Below are 20,320 nucleotides of genomic sequence, written 5' to 3' on the forward strand. Positions count from 1 at the left end.
GACGGGACGGCAGAGTCACCTTCAAAGATACAGATATAGATATATATACACACACATATATAGGCTTGCAACGGGGTCTGCTGACCCCTTCCTTGGGCAAGGGCTGGCTGCGGTGCCGGGTGGGGGCATGCACCGTTGCAGGATCCAGGCTCTGAATCAGCTGCTGCAGCACTTGGGGGAGATATTGGGACTTTTTAGGTCTTTAGATGGGTGGCTGCAAGTGCTGGGTGCCTGAAACGCTCCGGGGAGCTGCTGTCTGAGCCTTGGTCTCTGCCTTTGACTACTTCAGGCAGGGTACGGCTGGCTGCCATCGAGCAGCTTCTCTCCCTCCTTGAGGGAATGTTCAAGCGCGGGCTGCGGGCTTGGGGGGCTGCGGGCTTGGGAGGCTGCGGGCTCGGGGGGCTGCGGGCTCGGGGGGCTGCATTTGAGGAGCTGTGAGGCACCCTGGAGCTCTGCCGATCCTGGGGGACGCTCCCACCCGGCACCAGCACCTGCAGCCATGCCACTGCTGCAATTCCTGGAGCGAGAGCCGTGTGGTCACGGATGCTCGTGGAGCAGAGGGGCGAGGGGACGATGCGTTGGGTGTCTGCCAGGTGTGGGAATCACCCAGAAAAATCATCGTGCCTGCAGAGCCCATTAGCACGTAATTAACAGCAGGTCCGAGGAGCGGTATGCATTCGCACCCTTTGCTACCCGTGCAGGTTTGCCTGCGAGTTAACGCCACAAATGTCCTTGTGCGGGGTCCGCAGCCATGCCCCAATCTGGGTTTTGGTCCAAGGCAATCACGTCCCTCTGCGCTTTGCAGAAAGTAGCGTGCGAGCATTGTCCATCATTTGCAAACATGACCCCCAAGGGTAATGAGTTGGTGCTGATGAGGATCTCCTGCCCTCCCAGCTCCCTGGGGCCATCCCTGCCCGCGCTGCCCATCAGCTGCCCGAAGCAACAGGCAGCATTGCTGCCAGTTATGTTTTTATTGCGGGGCATAGAAAAGCCCTTCCCAGTGGTTCTTACTGGGTTACAGGCTAATTTTATTAAACACTGTCATGAGAAACTGCCAAGTTCCCTCCTCTAAACGTCTCCTGAGCCCAACCTTAGGGATAATTGTCTCCCCCATTAGTTTTCATTAAATTAAATGCGGGAGGAGGATCTGAACAACCAGGGGCTCCGATCTGAGCACGGTGTGTACTTGCCGGCACGATGAGTGCAGCCCGTGAAGTTGGATTTTGCAGCGGGAGCGGTTCAGGGGAGGGTAGTGTGGAGTGGTGGAGCCGGGACGGCACACCGTGCATCACCCCCACAGCGGGCTGGGGGCCAGATCCTGCGCCAGCGGCTGCAGAGCTCTCCTCCGGTCAGCCAGGCACCGCCGCGTTTTCATCTCGGACTCCAGCCGCCCTGTTCTTGCATGTTCTGCTTCCCCTGGCTGCTGTTCATTAAAAGTTAATGCCTGGTTCCTGGTCCATGCTGAGGTAATGCCATTCATCTGCTGACAAGCCTTTATAATTTATTGATGCCAACCCAGATGTGCCTCTGTGACCCATTGTCCTGCCCTCGGTCCCACCTCCCTCAGCTGGGCTAATTCCAGCAGGTCACGCTGGAGGAAGGAGCGGGTGAACCACGTGTAGCGTGCTTGGGCAGACCAGCGGGACACCACACACGCGTGCAGGGCTGTCCGTGGTAGGGGGGCTGCTCTGCAGGGGCTGCCTGGTTCACGGACCTCCTACCTGCACCAGGATGGACCAACCTGAGCGTCCGTCCCAGGTGCCAAGCTGGGAGCCCTGCTCTGCCCACCTTGAGTTCCCCTCCCGGACCTCAGAGGAGCTTACCCAGCACAAGGGGCAGCTGCTCCTTCCAGCAAGACACGAATACTGCTTCCCCCCTCACCGCAGGTGGGATCAGCTGCGCCCTGAGCAAACCAGGGACATGGTCTTGCATCCTTGTGTATGGCCCCTCATCTCAAGTGGCTTCCTGATGCCTCTTGAAACCTGCTGAGCCTCATTCCCCCGCTGACTGTCCCATGTCTTATTGCTTCTGCCATTTTTCAAAATTGCCTTTGTTCTGCCTTCGTCCATCTCTCCCTGTGCTCACGCGTTGCCTCTGCTCACTCTTGGAGACAGCAGGACTCCAGCTTCACTTAGTTTCTCCTCTTTTACTGCCTGTCCTAATAGAGATCTCTTTGTTGAGAGGTAGAAGCATCTAAAGGGACTTAGATGCTTTTTCCCGTGTAGACCATCTTCACAGACTCCCACATCTACTCGAAGCGTGCGAGGTGTTCCATTTCTCCACACCCCCTCTCCACCACAGCCGCTCTTCTACCACGCTTCCTCAGTGAAACTGCTCCGCTCAGGAATGTCAACGCAGCGGCTGGCTGCCCTACAGGGTTTCCTCCCTAAGGCGGGTAATGACCCAAAGCTGGACGGGTGACAGCAGGTCAACAGTCGGAGGGCTGTTGCCTAGAGCTGTTCAGCAGGGTCCGTGTGACATAGCAGAGAGCCAACAGCCTGAGAAAGAAACACCTACCAGAACAGTCTCCACAGAGCACAAGTGTATTAAAATATATTCCTAAATAACTGGATGCAAATTATAGATCTGAGCAGATTTAAATCGATGAGCTGAATTAGGCCTCCCTGGAGCAGGCAGAATTAACATGATTTAGATCAATGCAACGCTTACTAGATTATTTCTCTTTCAAGTATTTTCTCCTAACTATTGAGGGATTTGTTAATCTAACTTGCAGCCGATGCATCCCAATTTACTGGGTGCAACTGTTGATGTCAAATTTGACTAGTGAAAGTCTGTTTTCTGAAACCTGCAGGGTAGAGCTGTCTGATGGATTGAGACTGGAACGCAACTGGGGTGTTCATGCAGACGGCCAGAGAAGATCACAAGGCACAGACCAGGCTCCGATGCAAGACACTGAAGTGAGATTAATTTCTTGGAAATAGGCTCTTCCACACCTTAAAATAGCGCAGGCTGTCCTATGCCTTCCCATGTGCTGGAGGGTTTCAGTGCAGAACTGCAGAACATTCTACATGCGGCTGGAGCTAATTTAGCCTTCATTTTACAAAAACCACACTAATCCCCCCATCTTAAAAAGAATATGCTTCCTGCTCAGTTAACTCTGTGCGGCAGGAAGAAATTCTTCCTTTTGTGTTTTTAGCGGCAAATACCCGCTACCAGGCACCAAAGTTTCACGCTACATTCTACACCACTTTCCCAAAATGGACAGGTCTCTTCATCCAGGATTGGGGGATAAAAGGACCGCGGTTCTATAGATCTAACAAAGCAATCTCACCGATTAAGTGCTTTGGGAACTAAGCGCAGGGCAGCACGACACATCCCAAAGCAGCCAGGAGTAAAACAAAGTAAAAGCCAGGCAGAATGAAAAAGGCTCATGTCTCAGGCTCCCCTCTTGAAGCTTTGTGAGTCTCTTCCACACACACTGCATTCAGAGGTACTGAAAGCAACCTCGGAAAATAGGTTTGAGTCTAGCTCTGTGCAAAAGCACACCGAGAGCAGAACCTGCGCAGAGGAATAATGACTGGCTTATGTTCTTTCTAGGCAACGGCGGAAGAGTGCGGGAGGATGCATTTGATGACTGACTCTCACCCGAATCCAGAGGTGAGCCCCTAAAATGAAAGAGTTTCTTCAGGCACAATTTAGTTTAAAAAAAAAATTTTACTTTCAGTAACAATATAATTTATTTTTGAAAGTAAATTAATCCACCTTTCTTTAATTATGTGATGGTGCTGGCAAAGAGAAGCAGCAGGTACAGTTGGTGAAGTACTTTCATTTGAGCTGAATTTCACACAGTTCCATGCAGATACAGTGCCAGAAACTTCTTGAATGTGTCTGGCTGAAAGCCATATATTCCAGCGGGCTTCTGCAGAGAAAAAGATATGGATGCTCAGTTTGCAGTGAAGTGATTAATGTAGACAAACAACGGCTTTAAATACGCTTGAATAAGACTTCAGACGTGGTAGCGTCCAAATTATGCTCTCCCTCCCCAGATGGTTTTGCGTGTGGGTACTTCCACCGGTATACATCTCAGAGGGCAAAACCCCTTTGCCCATCAAACCCAGACGCCCTCCCAGCGTAACAGGGCTGACTGCACTCTGCTCTATTTACTCGACAGCGAAGCTGACAGTTGCGTGTAAGCAGTTCCTTCATCAGAGCACGAGCTGATTTTAAACAAGCGCATTACGAGACGGTAGCTTACAGACGGGGATATCTTTATGTACGAGTTCATGCTAAGCTTGGCGTGGGGCTTGCACGCCACGCGGTACATCAGCACTACAAATATTCCCTGTCGGTGACACCCGCTTAAGAACGAGGCCAGTGCCCGTGTCAGGTCCCTTCAGCTGGTTTAAAACCCGCACTGCAGCTCTACGCCAGCTCTCAAACCTCCAGCAGAGGTGAAAGGGTAGGATCTCCAGGACCTTCTCCCAAGTGTCGCTTACCGTAACAACTCTCTTCTTGACTTCTGGAATACACTGGGCTTTTTCATACAGATTCTGATCAGAGTCAATCCAGACTAGATTTTTTATGCCATCACTAGAGACAAGGTCTGTTGTATTTAACTGGAACACCATGAACTGGAAGAGCTGGCCATCTGTGCCAACGCTTTGCACCACTATTGGCTGCTCCAAAACCTTGGGATCGTTCTAGGAAAGAAGGGGGAGTGAGGGTAGAATGTTTAAAGAGCCAGTTACCACAGAAATTGTATGAATACTCGCTGATTCTGCATCTTCTACTTGGTTTAAAGCCAAGATTTTAATAAATGTATTGTTACCTTGCCCAGAAAATTACTCTAGTCAAACAAGTTTTGAATGTAGATTTTGTATTTTAATTAAAATTCCTCCTTCAGCCAGCAATGAGGTATCAATTTACATACTGAGCTGTGGGATGGGTTAGAGTTTTACAGTTGAACTTACTCCCTGGTTCCTACCCATTATCACCCTAATGCATGTTACATCACGAACACGCTCACTGCTGAGAGATCTTTTTCTGGATTAGCAGAACCATACCTGAAGGTTAGAGTTAGACCTCCGGACTGGGAAGCTCAGATTTGAAAACTACCGTAACATGCCACAGCAAGGGAATGTCAGGACTCTTTCCACTAGCTGCAGCTTTAGAGAAAGAACAAAGGCCCAGCGAGTCAGCAGCAGGCTCCAATACGTACCCCGTACAGCACCTTAGCCTTTGCCAGCGCATTGCCAAATGCAAACATCAGCATTTTAGCACGAAGTTGTTCTGGTCTGAACCTGTTAGGACGAATGTTGGCCGATTCCAGGAAGAACAGAGTGTGAGGATGAGAGTATGGATAACCATCTCTAAAACCTAAATGGCAGATAATCATGTCAGGAATCGCTCAGTAAGAGACCACACAGCCAATGTTTTCTCCCGTATCTTCAGGAACTGTTAATTTGCCGGGATTTAAGTTCTTCTCCGCAGTCCTGCTTAGGCCACAGTATACCTGCCACAGGTCTGGAGCGCTTGCACTGCGCACCCTGTGCCCAGCTACTGTGTCCCCTCACTCCCATCCACCCCCTACCCACAGCTGTCTCGCAGAAGGGCAAGGACTCCAGGTTAACCCGAACACTTAGTCTGACAGAAAATTATTATCAACTGCTAGATTTACCTGTATCGTTGAGCTCTTTGTACACATTCACTTCCTGAAGATCAATTGTAGGAGAGATGGGATGGAAGGTCTCCAGAACATGTTCTTCAGTGGCCAGTATCTCCTCCTTGGAGGCTACTGGTGGTATTGGGGCCATAGAGTTCATAAGTATTCCATTCAGGCCGCGGACCTGAAGGAGAATGGATTCTGGGGACGGAAATTAGGCTACATTCAAACATTGCCGAAATAACATTAGGGAAAGACATACGTTTCCTTTTGGGCAGCAGCATTCTACCAAGTCCTTGTTCCGCAAGGCTTATTCTCTTCCCCTCACCTCCAAACTAAACTTACATAGTAGCTCAGCTGTAGGTTCTTCTTCTAAAATACCAACGTTAATTGCTGGTGTTAGTTTCTTAACTACTCTAGTCAAACAAGTTTTGAATGTAGAAAACCAACAGTACAGATTTTGGACACAAAAAAAACCCCAATCAGTTCTAAGACACTGGTTCTCTTCTCTTGCCATCTTGTTGATGTTGTCTAACACCCTAATAATCTCCTCAGGGCAAGTATCCTGCCATCTTCCAAGGCTGCCCGTTCTTACAGCACTATTTAAAACTGAAAGAATTACTTGGTTCCAGAAATCATTTCACCTTCTCCAAGTCCTCAGCCTTTAAGCTAGCGGCTTTGTTACCCCTCTTATATTAATGAAAAGAGCTAAATGCTTCCACCACAGCAGTAACTAACCTCTTTCCCACGTAGCTGATATCTTGTAATTTCTAGCCAACATTCTTTTAGCCAAAGAAGGATACTTCACAGACATTAACCGACATAAATGCATCAAGTCTTCAAACAGCACTGGGCTTTAGAATGAGGAAAGAAAAAAAGTTACATAAAAAATGTGATCGTAATGGCAGGCAGATGCTTCTGAGACATGAATGCTGCAACACTACTGTACGTAAAACATATAGTAGCACAACATTTCCAAACAGCTAACGCAGATTTGAGATTAATATCCCACACACCAGTCCTGTTCCAAGTTGGCAGAGGTAATGCTTACCATTACTTATTTAAAATTGACATTCTGCATCAGCTAGAAGTAGATCTCAAGTTGAAACACAGACCTTGGCCTGAAAGAAGCTTTAATGTAGAGTATGTGTTTACATTGGTACTACTGTCAATATTCAGAACTGGGGTTTTTGGTTGTTGTGGTTTGGTTTGGTTGTTTTACAAGTTGACAACCGGGTACAAAGGGTCTAATGGTTTTGCACAGTAAGTGAATCTCTCAACAGCGGATCTATGTATGAATTTTCTTTGTAGTGTTAAAAGCTCTGGTTCTTCGGTTACCTGCTTGATGACCGGCTTTTGCTAAAGCCATAACCACGCAGCAGAAAGATTTTCCCTGAGACCGAGGACTTACCAATAATGTTCTCTCCTGGGAGCAACTTCCGTCGTGTCCCAGAGCCGTGCGTGCGAGATCGCACGCTTTACCCCCTCCTCCTGGTCCTCCAGCTGGTGTGCCGGGTTGTCAACGATGCTGAGCACCGACGGGGGTAAGCCTTCCACCAGCTTCGTCTTGGTGAGCCACTGCGCTTGCCGAACTCCTTGAAACACAACCCAAGAACAGAGGTGTTACCGAGGCGGCCGGGCGGGCTGGCAGCGGGCCCACAGCGCCGTTAGCTCCCGAGGGAGGGCGGGCTCTTCACCGCCTATGTTCTGACACACTGTGAGCAGAAACCGCCACAACGCCTTGGCTGGTGAAGGGCAAGTGCTTGAAGACGCTGCGCGGCCCGGGGCAGCGCTGGGGGGACGGAGGGGGGGCGGCCCGGGCCCAGGAGGCCCGGGGAAGGGCGGCCGGGCCGGTACCTTCCAGCATGCGGACGCGCTGGTGGCAGACGTAGCAGCCGCGCTCCTTGTAGAGCGGCATGTCCTCGTAGCGCGGCCCCGGCGAGTGCCGAGGGTCGTGCCAGCCCCGGTCCCAGGGCGGGAAGCGCGGCCGGGCCAGGCCGGGCACGAAGTGCTGCCGCCCGGCGTACGTGACGGTGTCCAGCTCCACCTGCTCCCGCACCGGCCGCCGCTCCACCGCCCGGGCCAGCTCCTCCGGCGGCGGCCCGCGGGTGGTCCAGGGCGTGCGCGGCAGCGGCCCGCGGTGACGAGGCGGCGCCGCGCGGGTGAGGATGCCGCGGGTGAGGATGCCGCGGCCCCGCGCCGCCGCCGCCCCCGCCCGCCTTAGCGCCACCGGCGCCGCTGCCGCCATCCTTCCGCCGCCGCCTCAACACCCGCCCGCCGCCATCTTAGCGCGCGCGGCACGGCGGGAGCGCGGCGGGCGGGCTTACGCCCCCCCCTTCCCACTCGGGTGACTGACGGCAGCGGCGGCCATTGGGAGGCAGGGGCCCCGCGGTAAGGGAGGGTCGGCAAATTGCCTGGGGGCGGTGGCTACGGGGCGGGGCGGCGGGTGACGGGCAGGTGCCGTGTTGGTAAGTCAGGAGGCGGGCGGGGGAAGACGCCTCCCCTCTCGTGTTGTGGGGGTAGTTGGGAGACCGGCCCTTGGCGGGCGGGGGCCGCGGGTGGGGGCTGCTGGGGCCCGCAGAGCCGCTGTGTGGGGCCTGGGCCTGGGCCTGGGCCTGGGCCTGGGCCTGGGCCTGGGCCTGGGCCTGGGCCTGTGGCCCGGGGCAGGCTGGGGCCCTGTGGGGCGGCGTGCCCAAGCCCCCGGGCACGCTCAGTAAGTGCTCAAAACTCTATAAACGTGGCCAACCCCCAGCCTGGGGGCTCCGGGCTCCACCCGCGGCCTGGTCGGGGTGGCCCTCCTCACAGGCCTCGGAGGAGCTGTGGGTGCTCAGGGCCCCCGGCCCCGCTCAGGGGGCGTGGAGCCTTCGGCCGCTGTGGAGAGCAGGACCACTCGCCTTTTGGTTCCCGCTTCTCCCCCCATAACATTACAATAAGCGTATCTGTGTTCCGGGGGTGAAGGTTAGTTAATTAATTCACCTTGAAAATGAAGCTGCTTTAAGTGCTAAGTGTTCTCTTCCTCAGCTTCGTCACCCGTGGCTTTGTAATTTCCTCTGGACCTCCTTTTGTTTAAATGATACAGATACAAATGCATTGGGAACAGCGTTAAGCCAAAAATAGCAGAGTCCCTGAGAGGTCTGCATCATGATTTCGGTTTGAAGAGCATTCGGTTCGAGTACAACTCTGTCGGAAACAAGGGTAGCACTAAGGGATAAAAATCATGCTGCCTGTGCTTCTTGCCCTTTCCTACATGTCTGCATTTTAAGGCAGACTCAAATCTGCTCATAACCAGTTGTTCGTTTGTTTGCCTGTGATTTTACCACGTTTGCCTCTAGTCTCTTGGCTCTAAATCCCACTTCCAGCTTACTGCCCTCCCCCCTGCTCCGGCAGGCCATGTCTTGGCGGTTGGGATTCGTTATCCGTTCTCATGGACCGAGCTGCAGATTTTTAAGATGTTTCTGCTCCAGGTGACCAGGCCGCTCTTTTGTTGGAAATCACCACGTCAGAACAAGCAGGAATAACTGTGTGCCTGCTGCTGCTGGAGGTAGCTTTGGCTGGGGAGCCTGAGGCTGGGCTGGGGTCTGCTGTGCAGCTCTGGGCCGGTGGCTGCCATGTCTGGCATTCCTGCAGCAGACAAGGGAGAGGCAGCGAGCACTTGAACGAAAATGGAGCGTTGCAGGCACAGATCAGCTTGCAGGTTTTCAGTTTTCTGAGTTCCCTGAGATACACATGCAAGATGCTCGAGAGGGATTTCTCGGTCCTTCTCCAAATAATGCTCGGCTGATGAGCATGTGGCACTCTTCATCGTGCTGTTTTTGATGCAGGGCTTATGTTTTGCAGACAATGAGTGAAAATGAGGACGACTGGCTGGCTCTTAAACCCCAGGAACCTTCTCCATCCCAGTGCTGCGGCAGCGGCTGCAAACCCTGCATCTATGATGTGTACGAGAAGGAGCTTGCACAATGGGAAAGGGCCAAAGCGAAGCGAGACAAAAGCCTCCTCATGGAAAAGAAGGAGCAGGTCAATTTATCTTCATCACATCCTAGAGCCAGTGCTTTGATCGTACTTGTTAGCGTGTGGGGTTGTGGTGATGGGCGAGGGATGCAGCAATAGATTAAAGCGATGTCTTAAGAGAAGGCTGTAAACGCAATTCCCCAAGCTCTGCCTTCGCAGCCACCCTCCCCCTTGCCGGCTTTCTCCCTGCTGTAATGTGATTTTCCAAGTGTCGAGTTTGCCCTGGTGTCACATTACAGCCCTGGGTCTGCAGCTTCTCCTTGCTGGGGTACCCCAGGCAGAGCCAGCCTCTCTGGAAAGTGGGAATGGGTGAAAGGTACAAGGATTCACAATTTTCTCTGACAGTTTCCTCGGTGAAGCTCCGTTTTCCTGATTTTTAGACTCGTACTTTTGAGGATAAAAAAAGCTGCATTATGTGTGGCAGAGTAGTTGTCTTCAGAGCATAATTTTAAGCTTGTCAGTGCCCTTTTACTTAAGATTAACTATGCTGGGTCAAGCAAAAACGATCAGTGCTGAAACAGCTAACAATATTTCCTATTTGTAGTGGTCATCAGTAGGTTTCAAAGTTGCCCCCAAAGCAGCGCTTGGCTCTTTTATCAGTATTATTTCTGTTTGTTTCCAGACATGAGAAAATTATTGCAATGAGTCATAATAGGATGACCTTGCTGTAAGGTGTAAAAATGTAATTTAAAAAGAGGGGGGGAAAATGCGAGATCCCAAAGTGCATGCCGCAGAACATGATAATGAATCAGCAGAGAGCTGAAATTTGCGCTGGGCCCCAGCATTTAATAGGTGTTCCTCTGGAGTCCTGAGTATCTCTGGCACTAAATTAGCATACACGTTTACTTCCAAAGAAAAATGAAATAATAAAAGACGCCATCTAACCAAGTAATTATTTATTGTTGTTCTTGCAGAGCAATAATTCAGAACTGAATCCAGATACATTTACTGCATTCAACATAAGCTCAGTGGAGCAGCTAACAGAGGACACCTACCAGTACAAATTTGAATTACCGGGAAATAGCAGTCTGCGATTGAGTTTAGGACAACATATCGTGTTAAGGTATTGTTCTCTTTGCTAGTTAAACAGTCTGCATTATGTAACCTAATACGTAGGCCTTTGTCAATAGACAAAGGCTTCATACCAGGCAAATCATAATTTCTATACCCCCACAATGACACAGATGAAAGAACATGTGAGCTCGTTAGCTCTACTAATTTTATGGTAAAAGCTGTATTTTTCTTCAGCATTATCCTTGCGTCGGTGGGTCAGAAAGAACTAGGTGTGATTAAGAAAATCCATTTGCAGAAAGAGTCAAAGAATAGATGTTACAACAGATTATTTACTCCAGCATGTTGGGATGAAGACAATGAGTTGCACTTATCCCAGAGCTTAGTATTTTAGGCCATGTATCTTGGGGTAACTCAGCACCCGGGGTGTTACCCCCGGTGTTCAGGCATTTCCTGACAGATTTCTAACAAAAACAACCCTCCTGCCTAGTTTATTGCTTGCCAGAAAGGAGCCACTTGGGAAAAGTTTATGTCTCTCTCGGCCATCTGTGGTGATCATTGCCAGATAGAAAAAGTCATGTTATGATGCCATTGATCTGTATCTGTTGACGTTATTTGTATGTTAACAGCTGATGTGTACAGCTGGCTGGCTGCCGAAAGTACACGCTTCTCCCTTCAGCCATCTCTCATAATGCAGCAGAGGAAAAGGTTCGGTCACTTCAATCAATTACCATAGTCAGTAGTAAAGAGCAGGGTGGATATATTCTATGGAAAGAGAAGACTTACAGGAAAATACAGCGTGTATTGACAAGACCTCAGGTCAAGGCTGTGCCCTGGCTTTCATTATTTCATTAGCAGATGCTGTCTGAACACAGAAAGGAAAGCAGACCCCAGCCCAAAAGAGATCGCAAACTTACCACAAAAGCATTTTTCTCTCTCCTTTGCCAGTCTTGCACGTTCAGCTGTTTCTCACAAAACAGCTCAGACGTCCTTCTGGGGATGTGTCCACAAGCTGAATATGTGGTACAGCTGGGGCCACCACCGGGAAAACAAAAGGTGCATTTAGCCATTATGTTCCCCCTGGATTTTTACCTCTGGAAGGGAAATGTTTTGCCTCTGTGCACAGGCTGGGCGTTTGGGAAGAGGACCTGTTGCCTCCCTCGTCTCCCCAGAGAACTGCAGAAGTTTGGTAATACCAGTCAATGGCCCAAGTCACAGTGGGTTCCTATATTTCTCTTCTCAGAGGAATGGTGAATGGTTTGGAGGTCCAACGAGCCTATACTCCGATTAGCCCAGGGAATGCAGAAGGTTACTTTGAAGTTTTAATAAAAGTAAGTAAGCCTGTACAATGTGGATTAGAGTCTAAGGTGCCAGGGACTATGTTTTCTTTAGGAACCAAGCACACTGTCAGCACTTCAGGTGAGACTCTCCCAAATCCCTTATGGACTGTTTCTGTGTTGTTTTGAAGCAGTTGTGCTTTGCTGATAAAAATTGCAGTTTTCCCCACAAAACTGAAAGCAGAAGAAGGTGACACACAAACAAGTGCTTTGCAGTGTAAGCCCTGTTAAGCACTTGGGTGGGCCTCTCGGGAGCCCTACAGTCGCCAGCGTGGAAAGAGGTGCCCATTCCACTTCCCTGATTTCGTTTTGCCTTTTCAATCTGTCTTTGAAATTGCACCCAGTTCTCAGCCCAGTTGAACCACTGATTTCAGGAAGTCCTTGCCCAGCCCTTATCCTCCCCCTTGTATTTTACTTTAAAAACGCTCCTCAGAAAAAAACTTCAGTTTGGTTAGAAATGTAGATGTTTCTGGTTTGCCGGCAGGGCTCTGGAGCTGCCTGCAGCCGGAGAGGGTCCCCGTGGCCCACGGGGCGGCAAGGTGGCCCGCGGGCACAGGCTGCACCTGTTGGGGTGGATAGGGTGGCAGAGCCCCATTTTGGATGAGTGTCCTGGCCCTTTTAGAGGCCACCACAAAACACTGGTTGAATTCAGAAGGATTTTACAGGAGCACTTGGCTGGAAATTTGGCTGAATAAAGCCTGCAGGGCCCTCATAAATGATTACTTTGTGTGGAGAATATCGAATTGAAGAAAAATTTTCCAATACTGCATTTATATGTCAGTAGTGATTCCTCAGGGCAGACACAGACTTCAGTATAGGTGTGAAATTCAGAGTGCTGGGTATCCCAGGTGGCTTGCAGAGGATAACCACTTGTCCTCTGCCTGTCTTCCAGGATTTCACATTTTTGGGGTTTATTATTATGCATTATACGTTCAAACACAAACCCTGTTCTTTAGAAAAGTGTACAGCTTCTATAGGACAACTGTGGGAGGGTCATTTCACCATTCTTGTGGCAATTGGTGTGTGGTAGGGGAGAGAAATGTTGCATTTGAGTTACATTAATAGGATACGTTCACAGGATGACTGTGAAATTTCATGTATACTTGCTTATTACTCACAGGTTTTGCATTTCAATAATAATAGTAATGATTGTAATGATACCTTTCCTTTATATAGAACCTTTCATCCCAAAGGGAGCTATAGTTATTCTCTGGCAGTGACAAAAGAGGTTGGTAACACCCAATGTAAAGCAGCCATTTTTATAACTCAGTCTGTAGGTTGTGGTATATTTCACACTATTCAGGCAATTTTGGAAAGTACTATATTATTATTATTACTATGCAATCCAAGCACTGATCAAACCCTTCTGTCTCCTGTTATTATAGCATTGCATTTGTGATACTACAGTTAAGAGTGAGGGAGTTGCCATTTACAGAGCATAACCCTCTTTTTGAGTGATTTTATAATGTTAGGGTTTCTCTCCGTGTAAAACTGGGTGTAGAAGTTTTCCCCTGGGAGATAATTATTCTTTTCTTTTTATTTAGAAAAATTCATTTTAAACCCACTCAATCACTTCTCACTTCAATTTTTGGAAATAATTTTGGTGAAAGAAGGATTGTTTTAGTTTCCATTACCCTGGTCCATTGGGAATAGGCAGTAAGTGGGGCTGACTTTTCTGCTCTTGCCTTGAGTTTCCATATATATTTGAAGAAGGTAGGTATAAAATACTGCTCCTTTGATGCAACTGCACACTCTTTGCATGAGACTTAGTACCTGTGCAGAGCTCTCTGAAAGTAAAATGTTTCTGACAGTAACTCGGAGCCTGGATGTGTGTATGTTATGCAGTTACCTTTTGAATGTAACAACTGGTGCTAATAGTTCTTAATACTTCAGGTATCTTGTTTAAGTGAGGTTGTTAGCAAGGGAGGAGCATCTATGTTCTTTATTAGCTAACACTGCTTGCAAGCACACGCTCGCTCGCTCACTCACTCACTTTTTCTTAGCTTCTTTGTGGTTCACCAATTCTGTTTGCCTGCAGTGCAGCTTGGTGGCCAGCCAAGGCACTGGGGTGTGGAGCTGGGCTTCTGTCCAATGCACGTGCAGAAAATACCCCAAAATACGCTTTTTTCATATGTGCTGGAGTCTTCGAAGGCTTATATCACATCTCATCTTTTGACCTCTGGTTGCGTCGCTCTTCCTCAGGCTTATCGGTGGCATCGCCTCTGTGCGAGACCAGTTGTCTGCCGCAGCTGTTGGGCTTTTCTGCTCTTGCTGTTTGGACCAGCCCTTGTTCTCTGGCCAAGTCCCATAGACTGTGGCCGTTCTTCTGTGCACGTCCGTTCTCACTAACCATAAAGTGGTCATACGTATACAACATACATATACATACAGCACATAGCAATAAGACTGCTTGGATAAGCCCTTCATTTTCCAGCTTCTCTGTTTCTAGCAAGCACTGACCCTTTCTCATCAGTCATGAGTGAGGTTAGCATTCCTGCAGGCAAAAGCCTAGATAATATTGTTTGTGCCTGGTAGAAAGTAAGGCAGATTTTGCTAATGTTTTTCTTCTGTGAGGCCCAAATTAACATATTTTTTTGAAAATGTGAAGGCATCCCGTAGCATCCAGCTGATCTGTTCTGAAAACAAGAGTTTTATAAATGAAAAACCTGACTTTGGGTCACTAATTGTATCAACACAGCATCTGAGAGACTGAAATAAAGCAAGAGCTATGCAGTGTTTATATAACTATCAGTACCCAGAGGGCATTTCCAGACCCCATACCCTGAGATTTGGAGAACACTTGAAGGCTTGGACTGTGCTTTGTATTCAAGACACTCTTCTCTGTGTGCTTTGTAAGCAAGAACTCTGATAAGCTTTTTCCAGTTTTGGAAATTCAGACTGCATGAGAGTGGGTTGTGTTTACATTACAGTCAAGCTGGAATGGATCCAATATGATTTAATTTAAATGTCTTTGTTTTGGGTATAACTTTGAGTTATTTTTCAAATAGAGTGATCTATCTTTCTTTTTAAACGCATGAAATGTTTTTTTGCCCCCTTCTTGTTTAAATGTAGATAACTTTACAATTGACTTAAAGCTGGGAAACTTTCCAATAGAGTATAATTATTCTTTTCTTTTGTGCAATGCTTTTTATTAGTGCTATGAAGCTGGGCTAATGTCACAATACATAAAAACGTGGAAAAAAGGAGACATGGTCTTTTGGCGTGGACCGTTTGGAGGGTTCCCATATCGACCTAATAAGGTTAGTTCCCTAAGAGACATAGGATGTTTCAGCTTGTGGCAGCTAGCTTTGTTTAATACTCTAAAGGGAAGATATTGATTTGATTACTGTTTTCACGATTTTTTTAGGGACTTCCTCGGTTACTGTACGGTGCTACAGCATTAGCAGTCAGCTGGAGAAAGTACACCTTATTGAACTGCAGAATATTTAAGAAGGAAGAGGAGAGGGAGGTGGACAGGAGACTGGAAAATATTAGCAAGGCTCTCTGTTCATCACTTGCATTAGAAGTTACTGATGTGTTTAACAAAGGCAACTTATTTTGCACCAGCAATGAGTGTGGATCGGTTTTTGCCTTGTTTGAACCACATTGCTGTTTTGTGATTGAGCACGAGTGAAGGGGAGGTGTTGATCTTTTTCTCTCTTGGGTATTCCCTGAAATGTAGCAGCTCCAATGAGGTGTCACCCAGCCACTCTGCGAATGTTGATCCCACCTGCTGATACCAGGCTGGCTGCAAAGAAAGGCAGATCCAGTTTCAGGGGAAGGCTTCTCACACATACTCATTCGGTTACTTAATTCTGACCTTTCAAATGAGGAGCAAAATTGAAACACTGGTCATTCAGATCCCAAAGCCTTGTTTTTTCTTCTTCTTCTTTTTTTTCCCCTCAACAAAAGTAAGGCTGTAAAATCCCAGTGGCCGAGTTCCATGCAGAGCAATTGTGTTCTGCTTCCTGAAATACTCTCCCTGCTGTTTTAGGCTACTGTTCCCTTCTCTTCTTCAAAGCTTCCAGATAATCATTTGGGACAGAACGTGGCAGTCATGCCTAGAAGTGGCTGCGTTCAGGGGCTGTCTGGGTGATCCGTGTACGTGCAGTTTGCAAAGCAATCTTTACAACAACTTGCTGTAGAAGAACTGTTTATTATTTGGGAATTATAACATAGGTCCCAAATACTAGTTTCATAGTAAAATTTTCTTTTATTTCTATTTGCCGCCAGCAGAATAGGACTCAGATTCAGGCGGATCGGATCCATTCACAACAAACTCAGCAGTCAAAACAGAGCATAAGCAGCCTCTGAGGGCTTAATAGGGGCTTACGTCCCAGTTCTGGCATTGGTGCACTGGCTGGCAGCTGGGGAAAGTGCTGGGAACCTTCTGTCCTCCTACGCACAGCACCTTACTGCCTGAACATCCCTGTCGCGAGTAGGGTGAATGTCCCCCCTTGCGGGTGGGAAGCACTATGTGCTGCCGGTAGCTCTTTGAGAAAAGTGAGATAATGCACCAGGAAGATATGTGAATCAGGATGGAGAAGAAACCATTTCCTCCAGAGAACATTCAGGATTGTACTTTGCAGCATCCAAGATAAACACAGGGATCATTTCCAGTGGGGAAAACAACACGCAGTGGGTCAGCAAAGTGTACTGCAGAATTGAAACTGAAATATAAATTAACTGAAATCAAGGCTAAAGTTAGGATAAATGTTTATATTTGGGTAAAATACAGTTTTGTTAGATTTGATATATAAACCCTGGAAGTGCTATTTGTAATCCTTTGCAGAAAAATACATTCTGAGATTTGAATTTACCAGTTCATGACCTTCTGATATGTTCTCTCTCGAGGGGCCCTTTAGCAGCGTGGCAGCAAGAGGGAACTGACCATGAGCACATCCGTTTCCAGTCACCACAGCTCATTCAAAATTCTCTGTTTTGTTGTTAGCATGGAGAACTCCTCATGCTGGCGTCTGGTACCGGCCTGGCACCAATGCTTCCCATCCTCCAGTCCATAACAATTGATGAAGAGGATGAGACCTTTGTAACTCTTGTTGGCTGCTTCCGTACATTTGACAGAATTTATTTGAAACATCTTCTCCAGGATCTGGCTCGATACTGGAACATCAGAATATTTTATGTCCTAAGCCAGGTAAATAAATGGATATGAAGTGTGTTTGTGTGAGGGTTCTGGGTGCTGGATGAGCCTCTGCTTCCTCTGTTTTTCATCAGCGTGATCTTAATTCTTGCCCAGTCATCGAGGGTATTTTGTGATCCAGTAGCTGCTGTTCTTAAATCTGCTACATATTCTCACACTGCTACCAGTCTGGAGAATTTCAGGGAAGCAACCGTCGCTTCTTGTTCCTCTTTACTTCCTTGGTAGCTGTTCTGTTGGCATGGACCCACTGATTCGTGGTCACTGTTCATTATTCCCCCCCACTTTAGACGGTTGTTGTTGTTGCATCTAAACATTTGTGCAAAGAAAACTTGACTTTGGGAGACTCACAGCAAATAAACTATTTCTTCTTTCCTAATACCGGTGCCTTAGTCTGTCCTTATCTTCCATTCATTGCTCATGGCTAGAGCTCTCTTCTTCTAGTATGTTAGCGCCAACTTCCCAGCAATTATTTTTTCCAGCTGACCCATTTTTAAACTTCTTAAAGTTGTTTCCCCCTCTGTAAAATTACTTTTCTGCCAAATCCATGGGATGAGGGCATACCTCTCAGTGGTCTTACATTTTGAGCAGTCTTTTTCTCTTCCATTTGGTCCCAAAGTTGCCTGTGTTTTGCACAGATTTGGTGGTTGAAAATTATTTCCCTCAGAAATGAGGATTCATTGCAGGGAGGATATAGAAAGAATTATTTATGCTAAGGGAATGAATCCCATTGCATTTTTAGTTTCTCAGATGAATCATTTTTTGTATCTCTCATGGTGGATCTGCCTCATACATTATGTTCCACATATGGCCTCGGCAAGTTGAAATTGGGTATAGAGAAAAGTACTCGTGATTTAGGCACCCCCTCAGCTACTTTATAGGAGCGTAACTGGTAATTGTCTCTGGTGACATAGCTTAAATACCCTTTTCAGAACAGTGCTGTCTCAAGAGCGTGAGGAGGTCTTGAAATTCAATCAGCGAAGGGCAAGAAACCCACCTGACCCCTGTCAACACTGTCTGCCCTGCGTGTACAGCTCTCCCTTTCTTCTCTTCTCTTAGCAGGTTTGTTGTAGTCCAGCACTGACTCGTGCATCCTCCCGTTTAGGATTATACATCTGTCTATCTCAGTATGTCACTCTGCTGCCTGTCACCACCACATCTGAGCGCCTTCTGCTTCTAATAAATAGCTGGATCTAACGCCATGGGATCTAACATTTCTCATGGGATCACAGCTGCGTTTGGAGCAGGGCTGGCTTCTTTCAGTTTTGGTTGAGGGAGATGGGACTGAAAGAGACTTGGGAATGGAAGAGGCAATAGAGAGGAATAGACTTGGGATTTAGGACTGGGGAATAGAAAAGGCACGGTGGGAAGTGCTTCTCAAAGGAAAAGGTTCTGCAGTGTTTCTCGGCAATACTCGCACTCTGGTTTTGTTCAGTCTGCTCTGAGTGAGCGGCTAGGTCTCATGACAGGGAAAGATTTGATCTGGGCTTTGGAAGAGGAACGAAGCTCTCGGGATGGGTCAGTTCTACCCAGATGGAGTGACAGGGGTGACAAACGTCCTCTGCAGTACTCTGAGGGGAAGAGGGAGATTTGGCTGTAAGCAATCAATTGTCCCTTTTGACATGGCACACTGCAAACCTTTTGTCTTTTTAGGAAACGTCACTGGAAAAACTTCCTTGGAGCTATCAGGAAAACACATACACTGGCCGTCTCAATGAAGACTTGGTGAAGACGATAATAAATTCCTGTCGAAGAAAGCCATTTGTACTAATCTGTGGCTCTTCTGCATTCAATGAAGATATGAGTAAATATTTGAAAGCTGCAGGAATCGAAGAAAATTCCTGTTTTGTCTTTTAGCAGGATATTCCTGACCTAAGGAATCTTAGGCTGAGCCTTGCACATCCTTGTTTCTCTGCAGACATTGCTCGAACTCGGTCATCTCCATAGACTGAGTTCCTTGTGCATATACTTTCATAGGCCTTTGGGTCAAATATTTGTTTCCTGTATGATTCTCTTTCTTGAGAGTGTTTTAAGGATCAGGTACCACGCCAGAGTGGCTGCTACGATCACCCACACCTCAGGGAACAGCACGGTAATGTTAATGGAAGTCTTCACATGCAATTTTAAGGGAGATCTCTCCTAAGGGTACTAAAAAGCACCCAAGTACACAGCACTGCTGTAATATGAAGACCAGTGACTTGCTTGGCAATCCGTGTTAGTCTGCCATGGTATTGTGCCCTGTTAGGTGTCCAGAGGAGAGCTTTAATCCTCGAGGAGAAGACAGCATGGCCAAGGGAACAGCAGAGCACTGGCCTAGCACTGGAGTCCATGGGTTTCATTTCAGTTGTGTCATTATCTTGCTGGGTGATGCCAGGCAAGTCACTTCAACCTCTCTGTGCCTCCGTTGCCCCGTTATACACTAATACAGAGAAGAAGGTACCGATCTCCTCTGAAAAGAGCCTTTCCAACCACCAGAAAAGGGTGGGGGATGGAACTATACGTCATGCCCGCTGAGGACTTAGGCAGGCTGTCCTCCTGCCCTAGCACAGCCTGCGTTGCCTACCCTGATCCTTAACCCTTGTAATGCTGCCTGGGGACAGAAAAGGCATGTCCTAAAACTCCGTGTGAGAAGGCATCCGGGTTGTAGCTGCTATCTGTCAGAGAGGAGGGTTGTTTGCCTTCCGTGTCCCCTAAGTGTTGTGTAATTACCCTGGTTCATTAAATTGAACCTCTTTTCAAATAAACAGCTGTTTCTTTTTGTCACAGGGCTCTCACGGGTGCCCGAGGGGCTGCCTTACGCGTACAAGACCACCACCTGAGGAGTGAAAGCGTCATGGGGCTTTGATGGGGCGCTCCCCCACGGGGCAGGGGGCAGAGCCAAGGGCCTGCCCCGGGGGATGGCAGCCCCGAGGCTGCCCTGGCACAGCACCCAACCTGGGCGCGCCGGCCCCTTCCTCCTCTTTCAGTCCAAGATGCTGCTGCCTTTCCTCTGAAATAGCTGCTGTCCACTCTTTTACCTTCTTATACCACTGTGTTTACTAAGTACACCTGGAAATACACACCTTTGTGTTTTGCCGTTCATTCCCAGTTTATCCTGTGCTGGGGTTTCCCAGGGTTTCCCAGGCTGCGACAGATGTTGTTGCATTGTCATTCCTGTCTCATTTGTTACCTGTATCAAAT

At 48.1% G+C, this 20,320-nt stretch overlaps 2 protein-coding genes across 7 annotated transcripts; one reads left to right on the forward strand and one right to left on the reverse strand.

Moving 5' to 3' along the window:
- Positions 1-3,660: 3,660 nt before the first annotated feature.
- On the reverse strand, positions 3,661-7,930 carry MRPL37 (mitochondrial ribosomal protein L37). The gene is made up of 7 exons (XM_075155710.1): positions 7,481-7,930; positions 7,035-7,218; positions 6,362-6,477; positions 5,639-5,824; positions 5,180-5,337; positions 4,458-4,661; positions 3,661-3,880 (listed from the first exon to the last, which is right to left on the reverse strand). The coding sequence occupies exons 1-7, from the start codon at positions 7,869-7,871 to the stop codon at positions 3,803-3,805; spliced, it is 1,317 nt and encodes a 438-aa protein (XP_075011811.1). The 5' UTR covers positions 7,872-7,930; the 3' UTR covers positions 3,661-3,802.
- On the forward strand, positions 7,859-20,241 carry CYB5RL (cytochrome b5 reductase like). 6 transcript variants are annotated; one of them, XM_075155712.1, is made up of 8 exons: positions 7,859-8,014; positions 9,461-9,640; positions 10,549-10,697; positions 11,594-11,701; positions 11,889-11,976; positions 15,138-15,242; positions 16,934-17,137; positions 18,794-20,241. In XM_075155712.1, the coding sequence occupies exons 2-8, from the start codon at positions 9,464-9,466 to the stop codon at positions 18,995-18,997; spliced, it is 1,035 nt and encodes a 344-aa protein (XP_075011813.1). In that variant the 5' UTR covers positions 7,859-8,014; positions 9,461-9,463; the 3' UTR covers positions 18,998-20,241. The 6 variants fall into 6 exon arrangements, with proteins under 6 accessions (XP_075011813.1, XP_075011816.1, XP_075011812.1 ...); XM_075155711.1 differs by having other exon boundaries at positions 8,003-8,091; XM_075155715.1 differs by lacking the exon at positions 11,594-11,701 and having other exon boundaries at positions 7,862-8,014; positions 18,794-20,238.
- The last annotated feature ends 79 nt before the right edge of the window (positions 20,242-20,320 follow it).

This window comes from Calonectris borealis, chromosome 8 (genome assembly GCF_964195595.1).
Source record: "Calonectris borealis chromosome 8, bCalBor7.hap1.2, whole genome shotgun sequence".
Taxonomy (NCBI): domain Eukaryota; kingdom Metazoa; phylum Chordata; class Aves; order Procellariiformes; family Procellariidae; genus Calonectris; species Calonectris borealis.